General features: G+C 46.7%; 1 protein-coding gene across 16 annotated transcripts in view; it reads right to left on the reverse strand.

Annotated features, from left to right (window-relative positions):
- Positions 1–359: 359 nt before the first annotated feature.
- Positions 360–14,014, reverse strand: part of HUWE1 (HECT, UBA and WWE domain containing E3 ubiquitin protein ligase 1) — a 166,495-nt gene continuing 152,840 nt past the window's right edge. For 14 of the 16 annotated variants that reach the window (XM_047843222.1, XM_047843221.1, XM_047843236.1 and 11 more), the window contains 17 exons: positions 12,777–13,380; positions 11,962–12,083; positions 11,693–11,849; positions 10,320–10,452; positions 9,845–10,047; positions 9,115–9,242; positions 7,731–7,827; positions 7,022–7,177; positions 6,124–6,369; positions 5,692–5,809; positions 4,743–4,883; positions 3,514–3,801; positions 3,293–3,398; positions 2,530–2,647; positions 2,048–2,229; positions 1,570–1,760; positions 360–982 (listed from right to left, as the gene is read on the reverse strand). In XM_047843222.1, coding sequence (XP_047699178.1) covers positions 880–982; positions 1,570–1,760; positions 2,048–2,229; positions 2,530–2,647; positions 3,293–3,398; positions 3,514–3,801; positions 4,743–4,883; positions 5,692–5,809; positions 6,124–6,369; positions 7,022–7,177; positions 7,731–7,827; positions 9,115–9,242; positions 9,845–10,047; positions 10,320–10,452; positions 11,693–11,849; positions 11,962–12,083; positions 12,777–13,380 — 3,093 coding nt within the window. In that variant the 3' untranslated portion in view covers positions 360–879. The remainder of the gene's footprint in view (positions 983–1,569; positions 1,761–2,047; positions 2,230–2,529; positions 2,648–3,292; positions 3,399–3,513; positions 3,802–4,742; positions 4,884–5,691; positions 5,810–6,123; positions 6,370–7,021; positions 7,178–7,730; positions 7,828–9,114; positions 9,243–9,844; positions 10,048–10,319; positions 10,453–11,692; positions 11,850–11,961; positions 12,084–12,776; positions 13,381–14,014) is intronic. The other 2 variants (XM_047843233.1, XM_047843230.1) reach the window with 2 other exon arrangements.

Genomic DNA, 14,014 nt, shown 5'->3' on the forward strand with positions numbered 1-14,014 from the left:
ACTTGAGGCTGTTATAAAGGCTCACCAAACAGAACTGTCGGTTGGGTTGAGTTCTCAGAATGTTTCTTAAAACCTGGTTTGTTCCCCTCAAGCAAGGTGATGCTTTGTCCTTGGCTGCAATCTGTAACACCATCACTGCCCTCAAGTGCAGGTCCCATTCTAAAAAACATGCTTCCCTCAATTCCTGGTGGCTGCTGATCTCTCCTGATAACTGGGAAACCGCCTTTGAAGAAGGAAGATGCACCAGTAGTGGTGGCAGAGATGGTTTTCTGGAGTCCATTTGCATCTTTTCTCCAGATGTCTAGCATGTGCTCAAGAGTTGTTTCTTTTAAGTTTGAAAAAAACTCCATTGTGAAAAGTGAGTTATGAAGAGTGCTCTTTATTTGAAACCTCCACAACACAGACGCCAATCTTGTCTCGCATTGAATCATTAGCTGTGCACATCAACACATTCCAAGCACAAATTAAGAAATGCAAACAGAACAAAAAAATATATATATATATAATTTTTTCCCCTATCCAAAGGTTTCAAGTCTCAATGCAGCAAATCCTTCTGAACACAGAATCTGAGGAGCACACTGTTCAAACAGTTGGGACAAACAGGTCCCTGCAAAGGCTAATGCCTTTTTAACACATGGGCTGGGGATCATGGACGGCATGGAACAGGGAGGAGGAGGTGAGGAAAAGGGAGAGGGAGAGAAAATGAGCAGGAGAGGGGCAATGGGTATGCGCTGGGGAAGCTGACACACACATGGTGAGTTGATGGATTTCATTTATTGGTTTTTGACATTTTCTTTCGGGTTCTTTTTTGTTTTCATTTCCCCCCATTCCCAGGTCCAACAATGATAGAAAAACCCCACAGTGGTGGGCAGAGCCTTATTAGGCCAGCCCAAAGCCTTCAGAGCACTCCTGGATGGCCAATAGTAGCATGTGGCGGAGCTTCTCAAAGCTCTCATAGGCAGGCAGGTCCAGCTGATTAAAACTAGGGAAAGAAGAAAAATCAGTTTGTGACAAAAGATTATAACCAAATCCCTGTGTTCCCATGGTGCCCACTGACATGTCCTCCCTAAGGGAACCTACTCCTCACTTCTTGAAGACTTGCAGTCTTATCCTAGCCTGCTCTGCCCTTTTCTAATCTGGCCCCAATACTGGCCATGAGGCACCTAAAATGTAAATCTGACCCTGTCACTCCTTAAACACCACAGCCTTGCCTATGGGCTAATGTGCAAGCTCCAAGGATGCCTTTGGGGTCACTGGTGATCCAACCTCTGCTGAGTTATTCAGCCTTCTGTTGCCTGCAACCTCTTGCTCCAACTGAGCCCTGGAGTACACTGTGCTCTCATGTGGCAGTGTTGACCTGCAATGTCTCCCCAACCTACTGTGAATCTGGGCCAGCTTCTCATCTCAAACATCACCTTTTCCACAAAACTACCAAACTGTGAGCTACCCCAAGGTCTAGCATTGCTGGGGCCAGATTTGGGTTCCTGCCCTTGGGTAGGGGCCTAGAAGCAGCAAATATGCAAGCTCAATCATGAATGCTTAAAACAGGGAACAAATCCTTCCTCTTACCATGTGTGAGCTGAAGGCAGGCGATCTGTGGACCTGTCATCTCGATGGATCTGAAACTTCTGAATGCCATTCATACCTTCAAGGGCAGCAAAGCCTTGCAAGGGCACTTTGGAAGTACCCGTGACAAACTGGAGGAACTTGGCACGGTCAGCTTGGTCGAAAGAACGCAATGCTCTCCAGAACCACTGGATCTGTGGGAAAGGACACAAGAAGCCAGTGTTAGGTAGAGAGCTCTTGGAAAGAGGGGGGATAGGATTTGAAATCTTAGGCAAGTCCCTTCCGTGAAATGGGCTTCAGTTCCTCCATTCATAAGATGAGCAAAAACATCACCTAAAACATGTTCTAGAAGGATGAAGAGTTAGGTGTAAGTAAGCTGTCACCTATACCCCCTTCATGCCCCCAAAGAGTACTGGTTTATGTGGTGTCATACAAACTAGCACTGCTTAGGGATAGGAGAAAGATGCCAGTAGCAGCTCACCTGAATAGAGTTGGACTGGTACTTGTGGTATTCAGTGTTGGATTTCAAATCATCAATGTCAATTGTGGGCAGTCCTGATATGAGTAGCTCTAACTCCTGCTCAGTGAAGATAGAAATGAGGCGCTTTGGAATGATCTCATAGAAGCCTTCTAAGAAAGCTGCCAGCTGTTTACGGATGGCTCCTGGGGAGAGAACCAACAAGCCATGCGGCATCTAAACTCACACAACTGTTAGAGGTCAGAGGTCCTCAATCTGGCTCCAGCTGCAACTAGGATTGTGAATGGCATACCTGCCTCACCTAACACTGTTTCTGGGCCCCTGTATAGGGTGAATTAAGGGAAATATTTTTTGGTCAGGTGTTTGGACTCTGGCTGGGATTTGTGGCTGGCACAGGGGAAGAGAAAAAACAATATCTGTGAAATGAGTGAGGCCTGACCTCTTCCCATATGAGCAACAAGGAGTATAAGGGACATTTCCCCTACCTGTCATTCTCATCTGGCACACCAGGTGTACATACTCCTTCTTATTCTCTTCTGTTACCAAGATGTTGGCCCCATTAGGTTTGAGGTCACGAACTTCACAGACTCCAAACTCTTGGACCTGGAACACCCAAAACACCAATCATTCATACCAGGCTTGGTCCAGGATGGGATTTATACAGCTACCTGGGAATATGTAAAATCTTTGCCATGTCCTGGGCAGAGAGATGAAGCAAGGTCATAAAAAAGTATCTTTTCTCAGGAGCTCATAACTTTGTAATAGAGAAAAGCCAAGGGTTTGGCCTCAAAACACATAGAGGCTGAAAATAAGGAAATTGTCAATGGTAAAAGGGAAAAGGCATGATTAACATGTGTAATATGATACGGTACAATCTGTATGAAAAACAATTTGGAGGAAGACTAACTTTGATATTTATTTATACAATTTTTCTACAATGAACTACTGGAAATGAAGCATATGGAATTGGAGGCTTTAAATACATATATACATATGTATATAAATAAAGAGGAAACTAGGAACTTGAATTGTTTTACAAATCCTGGTTTTTCTGTTTGTGATGTCTCATATAAATACCCACTGCTCACTGCACTGCTCACTGCTGGATGGGGAATGGAGCATGGGACTTCAAAGTTGAGATGCTTCCTTAGAAGCATAAGAGATTATCCAATCCCAGTTCAAGGGTGGCCCCATAATGGGTTTCCTGGACTAGCTAGAATGTGCTGTGGTGACAATTTCTTGACCTACCTCAGTGCTGAAGGTGAGGTCATAACCTAGTGTGGAGACATCATTTTCCAGCAGATAAACCAGGCCCTGGTAGAAGTGGTAATCTTCACTCTCCATATCCGTATATCTAGAAAAACATGATCAGGGTCACCATGGGTTAGGGTGCAGGAGAGAAGCATGGGGGTGGGACACAAGAAAAGAACCTGTCAAAAGAGAATGTGGATCCTTTGCCACATCCTCACCTGACAGACTTGCCCAAGATGTGTTTGTAGAAGGACCGAGTAAAATAGCACTCCAGGAGGCGGTTGTCATATACAGCTTTGGCCACAATGCGTCCAACAAACTTGAAGTAGCTGAGGTGGTTGGGGTTGCAGTGGGAAGATGGGTTGATGGTGTAGGTGACCCGGTCACCGGGTGAGGTACGGAACAAGGCATACATAGGATTAAACATCTCCCGAGAGATGATCATATACCACTCCCGTAGGAGCCCTCCAGCATCCTGCCCTTCTTCTCCTTCAAACACTATATACCTGCATAAGAGACCAGAAACAGATGTGCAGAAAGCCCAGGACAAATCCATTCATTATGTAGTATGACCCGAGTGAGTGAGTGAAGCAATGGCTGGGGAGTACAGGATCAGAGAACAGAAGTGAATACAGAGTGCCAGGAAAGCCCAAGGGTAGGGATCTGGGACAAAAAAAAATGCATCGACAGAAAAGAAGTCCTGAATTATCAGTAAAGGTTCATCAACAGGAAAGGTATAGAGGCTTAAATGAGGGCCTCACTTAGGGAAAGCAGGGAGAGGAGGAATCCAGCGGTGTCAGAGAGGGCTGATCAGGCTGATATCTGTTAAGGATTTGGTGGTGGAGGAGCAGGGCCCAGTCTGTCTCAGAAGTGTCTCTGACTTCCTATATGATTACATGGATGGGGAACCCATGCCACGAGGGAGAGGAGGAATCAAGTTCCTGAGCTCAGGAGCGTCAAACTACTCCCAACAGGTCTTTCATCTCGCTGGCATTAAACTGCTGATCTCTTCTAGGTGGCTTCAGAATCACCAGTGAACAATTACCAATTTGGTGAGGAGCCACTCATGCAAGTGTGGTCTCCCTGAAGCCAGGATACCATCTGCTCAGCAGTCTTCCCATTCCTAATGTAACAACAGAGAAAGCTCTCTGTGAAGCCATCAGGTTTATCCTTATAAATGACAAAGACTCTTCGCTCTGGGATTTGTTGCATAGCTCATCCCAAAGGCCAGCCTAGCCAGCATTAGACCAGTCTTCTGAGACCAGACCAAGAAGACAGAAGACAGCTCAGTGAGACTATCTATACCAGATTCCTATTTGGAATTCCTGCTGGGGAGGGCAGCACCTCCCTCAGTTCCTGGGCACATCTGGTGCTTAAGTAAGCCTTCACTACCATGTAGGAAATTGCTCCACCCTCCCATCCTCTTTTCTCTCTTATGGGCTCTTACAATCGATTCTTCATTTCTTCAGGGGATTTCCGGTGCAGTTCACGATAGGAATCTTCAAACACATGATCACGGCGGACGTGCACAGCCATGTCTTCTTTCCGAAGCCCCTCATCCAAACGTTCTAGCTCTTGGCGGAAATATCTTGGGAGGTAGAAAAGGAAAATAGGATTGGGGTGGCAGAGCAAACTTCTGTTTGCTTGATCTTTTTTTTTTTTTAATGTTTATTTATTTTCAAGAGTGAGAGAAAGAGAAAGAGAGCATGAGCAGGGGAGGGGCAGAGAGAGAGGGAGACACAGAACCCAAAGCAGGCTCCAGGCTCCGAGCTGTCAGCACAGACCCCACGCGGGGCTTGAACTCACAAACCACGAGATCTTGACCTGAGCCAAAGTCCGATGCTCAACTGACTGAGCCACCCAGGCGCCCCCTGTTTGCTTGATCTTGATTAGGATGAAGACCCACAGTGATGGTCCTCCCATCCTCCCAACACTTTGATCCTTGCTCCCCACATGTTCCCCTGGGGAAGTGCCCAGTAGTTTGGAGAGGCAGGTTATTCATTACCAACTCTAAATTTTTCCCATCTTCACCGAATAAAGGCCCACAGAGTCTGTGGCAGAGAATTTCTGCTGAGCCATGCTGTAAGTATACTATGGCTACCTGCACCTCCTGTATTACCCCAAAGGATGGAATGGAACTTTAGGAGTCATGTGATTAAATAAAGGTTTTGCACTTCTCTGAGGAAGGATGGAGAAGACCAGGGAGTATTTAGGTATAATGACTGTCAGAGACACAGATGAATCTCTTCCCTCCCACCCAGCACCATTTCCAAGGGCTGCCACCAATGGAAACTTCTTTCTCTGAAAACACTCCTTCGGGAGGAATTTTGGCTCCTTTCTCGGAGAGAAGATAGCATTTGAAAAGTTCCCATCCCCACAGCCTCCAGGGCACATACTTGCGCTTGACATCAAAGTCGAGGACACGAATGTAGTCTACCAGGACAGCAAAAGGTCCATCAGCGAGGTGGGTGGTGGACTGCCGTAGGATCTGGTTTAACACAGTGCGGTGAGTCTCTGTGGGGAGAAAGGGACAGCAGGAATCAGCACGTCCTGGTTCCCAGAAGACTACATGATAGCCAACCAACCAGCAACTTTCTTATTTCAGAGAAAAAAGTGTGGCACAAAAGGGCTTTCAGATCCGGTCCCTACCCTCACTAGCTTCATTCTCTTTCTCCCCCTACCCACCCAGCCACCCCCTCCCACACTCTCTCTCTCTCTCTCTCAGTCCCATCCCTTTCCCCCATGAAACAGCTAAGAATAAAATGTATGAAATGACCCTGTAAAAAAAATGAATCCTTCTACGCTGGAGGCCTAAGAGTTCCCTGTACCTGCAAAGCGAAGGAACTTCTGCGTGTCAGGGGGCAGGCTTGAGGAGATGTGCATAGACGAGGGCTCCCTGGAGAAGAATGGGTCAAGGGAGGAAGGAGTGGCTGGGGTTAAGGGGGCAGGGGAGAGTGGAGGAGGCTCGTCCTTGATGTGTGCCAGCTGGCTCTCACGGGTGTCTCGGACAGGAGGCTTGCTCTCTCGCTCTGTGGCATGGACCAGGAAGAAGGCCTCGACGGCTGGCTGTAGCACTGGGGGTAGGAATGATAGGGAAGTTTTGAAACTTCAACATACAAACCTCTTTTCCTTCATGATCAAATTACAGAAGTACAGTATGGAAGAAATACTGAAAACCTGCAGGAGAAATACAATGGTAACAAAGAAAAATGAAGCCACAGAGGAAGTCTGAGCCTCCTTGAAACTAAAGAAAAATGGAGGGGCGCCTGGGTGGCTCAGTTGGTTACGTGTCCGACTTCAGCTCAGGTCATGATCTCGCGGTCCGTGAGTTCGAGCCCCGCGTCGGGCTCTGTGCTGACAGCTCAGAGCCTGGAGCCTGTTACAGATTCTGTGTCTCCCTCTCTCTCTGACCCTCCCCTGTTTGTGCTGTGTCTCTGTCTCAAAAATAAATAAACGTTAAAAAAAAATTAAAAAATAAATAAATAAAAATGGAATAGGCTACCAGTTATAAAGATTCCCCTGGTCTAAAAAGTGAAAGGTACCAGCTACTAAAAGAGAAGGCAAATCTTTTTTTTCTGATACTAAAGTGACAGAATTTGAATTCTCCTTTGAATTCTCATTTCAGAGACAGTGAGGGGGTGATCTAGAAGGAAGAAAGTTAAGCTGGCAGAAAGGGCCCAGAGCAGATCAGTGGGTTGGGACCTTGGCCCAAAGGCCACAACTCACCTAGCACCGCATGCTGGTCATGGGATTCCTCCAGTTCCTTTAGACACTCTCCCAGCATGTCCCATAGCTCGTCCAAGCTCAGCTGCTCACTGAGCAGGGGTAACTCAGGTGGCCTCTCCTCCTTCTCCTTCTCCCCTTGTGAGGTTCCATCTGAGCCTATAGGCCACACAGAAGAGAGACAGAAAACCTTTGAGGTATTTCCTCCATTTAGCTTTTTCCCAGACCAGCTGTGCAGGCCATTAGATCAAGTAGACTGGCTCACCGGCTACTAAGTAATACTGAGTGACATCTGGAAGTAAGCTCTAATCCTACACTGGATGAAATTTAAATTTAAATAAAATTAATACAATAAAAAATTTGGTTTCTCACTTGCAAGAGCCACATTCAAGGAAACTGAAGCCAAGAGAGATTTGCTTCAGGTACCAGTCACTAAATGGGGGAGCCACAACTGAAACACGTGCTGTCTCCACATCTAACATCACATCACAGTTTCTTAACTCCAGGAATTGTAGTGTATGCTACGAATCTCTAATAAGGGCGTGAGATGGTGATATTGATCTTCGTTGGTAAAAGCTTATTAACGTTTACAAAAACCAGCGTTCAGTGGAACTGGAAAACAGAGCTTATATATGTAGAGAGCAGCGGACCCAGCAGACACTTCATGAAGACTGGCTCTTTTGGTGCACTGGAAACAGGAAGTAGTACTGACCGATGGACGGAGTATCCTGAGCACTGGGAGATGGCTGGTCCACATCCATGGGTGACTCCTCCCTCCGGACAGAGGCCTCTGACTGGCTTGACTCCGACTGGATAAAAGGGAGACAAAGTCACATAAAGGGTGCAATGCAACTCTGCTTTCCTCAGGGAGAGGCTAGAGGCTGTTTCTACCCATTCTCACACATACTAAGTTTGGAAAGAGCTTTCCTATATATTTGGTCAGAAAACCCTGTGGCTTTCCAGAAAAGAATGGCCTTCCCACCTCCTTTGCTGTCCTCCACCCTGAGCTAGCAAGCTTTTCCGAAAAGCTCCTTAGATTCCTGCATTGCCTCCACTCTACTCTTGACCTATATCTAGTCAGACACCAGCCTTCTGGATACAGACTTGGAAGACTTCTTCTGGGGACAGATTACATATATGCGCATCTATATATAAAACTCAAGTGAACAGACTGTAGGTTTGGCTCTCTGTTTCTGTTTGCTCAGAAAAGGGGAAATAATAAGGGAAAGCCTTTGATGGGTGGCATTATTCACAAAGCCAACATCTACCCTATCAGGTGTGGGAAAGACGGGGCAGAAAAAAGTACTTCATAATAATAGCTGTTTTCCCTTTCTCCCTTGTTGGGAGTCATAGCCTGCAAATTCTAGGACGTTCCCAGCATGCTCAATGAAATCATACTGTAGAATAGTAATTATACGTAAAGAAAAACCAAGCCTCAGGATACCTTTATTTCCTGGATCTTGGGAAGGTGACTTGCATGTTTCAAGAACAGGAAAACAATGAGAGTGCCACAGCATACATACATGATGCCAGGCTTTTCCCGCAGCCACTCTGTGCTGGGATCCCAACAATGAGTTGGCTATCTAGAAACCTGAGGGTTTCTTCCTAAAAGTGACTGAGTGCCTAGGTGCCAAGGTACCAAGAGAGTATGGAAAACAGAAGCAGAGGCCAGGGTAGATGGACCAGCCATAGCCTAGAAGAGGCTGTGGGACGTAGACCAAGCTTGGGAGAATTTCAAGGGCTGGATTCCTGATGTATTTGCATTATTCCAGGAGACTGAAAAATCTTTATTCCACAGCCCCTCAGAACCCAGACACTTAGCATTATGCAGTATGCAAAAGCGCCACTATTGACTGGATAGCTGGGAGTGGGGTATGATGGCCAAGCTTTAAATCATATCAATCCAAACCAAACCAACAAAACAATGAACAAACAGTAGAGAAAACACCAACAGAAAGTAACCCTGTTGTCCAGAAGCATTCATACAGCAAACTTAATGCAAAAGCATACAAGGTAAGGGCAGTGAAACCCCACTGACGATGTGGTGGGGAGGGGAGAGAGACAAATGAATGAGGGGCCACAGGCATCATGCTAACCGTTGCTGCTTGTTGCTGTCTCCGCGCCCTTTGACCCTCACGTACCATTTGTATAATGGCATCAGCCTCAGCCTCCAGCTGCCGAACAGCTGCCTGGATGCTGCTAGCTGAGCCTAAACCGGAGGAACCTGGGAGAAAGAAAAAGAAAGGCAAGATATAAAATGTAGAAAGAGAGAATGCCCAATATTCTCTCTCCCATCACCTGGGCTGCCACAGGGCATCCTGCTGAAGTCTCTGAGCTTTATTTAGCTCAGGCAGCTACACAGTGCTCATCACCAGGCACTAAGAGCTACCATTACAAGTAAGGGCAGGGGACATGGTGGTACACAGATGGATAGTAGCAGGTAGAGAAGGTTCTGTGGGACAGGAAGAAAGGTAGGATTTGGCAGGCCATGGCTGAGGCAACATGGCTGCAAAGTTTTAGTCAGGAGTGAGCCAAGAAGCAGAACGGAGACACGGTGACTTAAACCTTATTCAGCGAAAGATCTGCCCCCAATTTCTTTGCCAGATTTCCACTCCCCTTTAATTCTCACTTGCCCTAATGAATTTCCTATGCAGACAGCTTGAGTGAGATACAGAATGCAGCCATCAACATTCTAGCAAAGTATCATCATTTCCTTTTTTGGAAAGTTCAAGCAGGATGGAGACATGACATTAGGTCCTGCCCTCCAGGGACTCTGAGTTCACCACCACCAACCCTGACCCTCAACTGGACACTCCAGTTCCATACCTAGCCTGCCTGTCTGCTTGGCTTTCTTGTTAGCTCGGCGTGTGTCGTCCCGGAGCTGGATGATGACCTGTAGTACCCTCAAGAAGAACTTCTGGGTAGATGTCTTGGATGTCAACATGGACATAGAAGGCAGCTGGAGCTCCCGGCCACCCAGAGGTCGCTTCTGAGATGCCACAATTACCACATTCTCAGCCATGTCAAACCTGGACAGTGTAGAGGTGGCTTGCGTATATTGACAGCATCAAAGCACAAACATCCAGAGTGAGCAGGGCTTTTTGGTGTTGACTAGAGGGTTAAAGAATCTCCAAAGGAAATCCCACAGTGGGAAAAAAATAGGGTCAGGTATGTATAGGACAGATAAATCTGCCCAGAGAGGGGGGAGAAAAAAACCAAACAAACCAGGAAACCAGCAAGAGCCACCTTTTAGAATATCCCAGATTTTGGCCCCATAGCCAAATGAGTGGCTACCACCCACCTGCTCTGCATTTTGCCTTTCAGCTTGGTGGTCTGTGGCTGCTCCTCAGGTAGGCCATCAGGAGAGAGGGTCTCACACTGGGCTCGCCGTTGCTGTTCTAGGTTATATTCCCGTAACTCAGCCAGAAGGGTACCTGGGTCAAGTAGAGGAGCCAGCAAGTGTTCAGACTTCCCTAGTGAAGCAGCTGAAAGCCAAACCTTTGCAAGAAACCTACCAGGCTATTGTCTTTGCTCAGCTGCAGAGAATCTGGAGTGAGCAGAATTTTGCTGTTCACCTATGTGTGTTCATGGATCAACCATCCAGAGACTACCGATTTACCCTGCCTCAAGAATCTGTACAATCTACATGAAATGCAGATCAGTACAGAGAACAAAAAGTATTGGTTTGGGAGCCTGTATACATTTTGAACTTCTGAGGTTTTTGTGGTGATCTCAGGCAAACTGCTTAGCTCCTTCTCCCAGTTTACTTATCCATCTTAATAATGAGACTAATCTCACAAGGCTATTTTGAGGATAAGGAAAGAACTGCAGGAGAGTGCCTAGGACACTGCCTGGCCCATGGGTGTTGAATGGTAGCAGTCAAGAAAGGTCAGACTGTAGCCAAATTCCTCCCGAAAGAACCATATAGTTCTCATGTAGCAAAGAACATAACGTCCTGGGTCATAACAGTTTAATTAACATCCATATCACCTAAGCCCCAGGCACATTTGTGAGGAGAGAACTAACCAGGTAACCAAAATCTAGGGAGAGCCATGATTGGGATAGGAGTGGGAGAGAGCAAACAGGCTCTCTATGCTGAAAGAAAACCTGGCTCTACTCGTCAATTCAACTGCTTCATCAACCTGGGTTTTAGTTTTCTCTTGGTAACAGGAAGGAAGATTGAAACGAGACAATTTCCAAGTGTTCTTAGAACTTTTGTACCCTCACAAGTACACAAAGGCAGAGGGTACCATTTGGACTCTCAATTCTTGAGCCTAACCTAAGTGCAGGTGCATCTCTGAGGTGGTGAAGTTGCCTAGGCAGGTTCATCATAGGACTCCTACAAGGGCCCAGAATGTAGAAGTGGAAGAAAGAGCACTGCTGGTCCTATACATGATTGTTTTCCTTTACTAATAAGCATGGATTACATGCCACATGCCGGGCACTGGCAATATAGAGAAAAGCCCAGCCTTGCTCTCCATGAACAACTGAGCAGAGGAAAACAGATGACAACCCAGTATTATCAGTGTTGCAATAGACAAAGAGTACAGGGGGCTATGCTACACAAGCGGAAGGAGTTTGATTCAACCTGGGGATTCGGGGAAGGCTTCCATAAAGAGGGGATACCTCAGTGGAAGGTTTCAGAAAGACAAGACGTTTTACTCCTGTTATTACCTATCTGTTTACAAAGAGTATAGCCCAGATGGCGAGCTCCATTCAGTAGCAGCTTGAGAACAGTGTCCCGGGTTGCAGGGTCCCCCCGAGAGAGCTGTAGTAACACATTTGCTGCATCTTCCAGACCTTCTTCAGAACAAGAGTGTGATGTCAACACCTGGGAAAAAGAAAAGAGAAGGGGTGAGCCTCAACTTAAGAATTAAAACTTTATCTACTCCCATTTACCTTTTCTCCCCCAGTCTTGGGAATTCAGAAGAGCCTGGACTCACCTCCACAGAGAGCTGTAGCTGGTTTTCCGTGAGGCCAGAGGATACCATCTTAAAGTCTGCACTGCTGCTGCCCCCATCACCCACCTTTGCCGGAGATTTGCTGGCCTTAGTAGTTGTAGAAGCTTTGAGGAAACAGATGAAATACTGTAAGCCTCTAAAACTCACAGGCCAGAACCAAGAAATCACTAAATCATCCAAGGCTTCAATACGGGAAAGTAGTGAAAAAGAAAAGCCACCCACCAAAGCCAAATCCCAATGACTCAGTTTGTCAAGGAGTCTCAGGACTGTACCTTCTAAAGTGATAATCCCAAACATTTCTCAACTGTTTCCCTACCATTGAGCCCCTTCCTCAAAATCTTCTTCAAATAATTCTTACTAGTCTGCTGTAGGGCTCATTCCCTTTACTTCCTAGGACAGCTTGGCTAGTCTACCCTGATTCACATGGTGTCCTGCCTGTTCTTGAACTCTTTCCTGAGAACTGGCTCCTTCAACCAGGATGGAAAGGTTGGGAGTTCTTTGAAAATAGGGACTTTCTCTCTCTACCCTCCTTTTGGTGCTTAGCCTAGGGAAGCCACATTCAGTGAATGCCTGCTGGTCTTTATGAGTGTCTGTGTGGGTGGATGGATGGATGGGTGTGGGGAGGAAAAGGATGGAGAGAGTGAATTGGGACTGATGAGGTCAAGAATGAATGCCTCTGGCTCTCACAAACACAAACCAAGCTGACTGCTATCATTTAGGGAGTAATACCTGGATGGGGGAGTGAGGGGTGAGGTGGGTGTACACACTCCAGGCTTCCAGCCTACATCCACACTTACTTGAAACAGTAGTGGTAGCAGTCGTGGGGGTAGTCACCGTGGTCGAAGCAGCTACGGCAATGGTGGATATAGCCGTGGCAATAACCAGAGCTGGAGCAGAAGTGACAGGGGTGGTTGCAGCAGGGGGAGTGGGCGTGCTGGAGGCGGCAGTGGTAGTGGTGGTAGATGTGGTTGAGGTGGCAACAGTGGTGGAGGAAGCACTGCTGCCAGAATTAGCCTGTGCTTCCGATACTTTGTTTTCTGGGAGAGCAATTGAGATGAGAGAAAGGAGTCTGAGGAGTTTCTCAGTTAAGAGAGAGCTCCGGCGGATGACTGGGTGTGACAACATGTTCATGAGCTGCCCCAGCGGAGAGGCCTCGAGGCTGTATGGGGAGGTTTCCCCCTCACCACCAGCGCTCACTGGCACTGACTTCACGGAGTTCTTGCCTTTCCGGCTGACATTCATGTTGTCCAGTTTTACCAATAAGTCCCAGAAGTCTGTGCAAATGCCACTGCTGGTGGACTGTGAAGAGCATGGGCTGCAGGCCTGCTTACTGCCCCTCTCCCGATCGCTCTCACAGTTTGTTTCTTTGGTCCGCTGCTGTGTAAAGTGGCTGGGAAATACCTGCCGGCAAGAGAAGGACATGCTTGATCTAGGGGGTGCACAGAGAAAATATGTCTTCTTGACAAGGAAAGACAACTGGTTCCTAGACTCTCTACTCCTTTGGATAGCTTTGGTGACATGGGAGAGATGTCACACAGGAGTTTTATCTAACGGATGGTGAAGTGGCCCAGAGAAACAAACAAGGGCTTTGAAGGGAGATGATTAGCTAACTTCTGAGCATCAGTCTGTGTATTTATGAAATGGGGAGCACACCTATGCTGCATTGAAAAATTGTTGAGATAAAAGGAGATAATGTATTTCTGCACAGTGCCTGGCACAAGGCAGGCCTTCAACAAATGGCATCAATGATTATTAAAAAGAAAACTGAACTAAGTTCTAGGTCCAGCTCCATCACTTACTAGCCACGTGACAAAGCCACTAAAAATTTCTGTACCCCAGCTTCTTCATGTGTAAAATAGCAATCATACAGATTACCGAAAGTTGTTTTGATAACGAAATAATGCACAAAAATTGCAAAAAGTAAAAAGAACCCCACAAAATTATTCACTTGACAACTCTCAGAAACAATACAGGCCTCAGCACTAACGGTGAAGAAAGACCTACTTGCTCTCTCAGAGTTCAGATTTCATCTAGG

This window comes from Prionailurus viverrinus, chromosome X (genome assembly GCF_022837055.1).
Source record: "Prionailurus viverrinus isolate Anna chromosome X, UM_Priviv_1.0, whole genome shotgun sequence".
Lineage (NCBI taxonomy): Eukaryota > Metazoa > Chordata > Mammalia > Carnivora > Felidae > Prionailurus > Prionailurus viverrinus.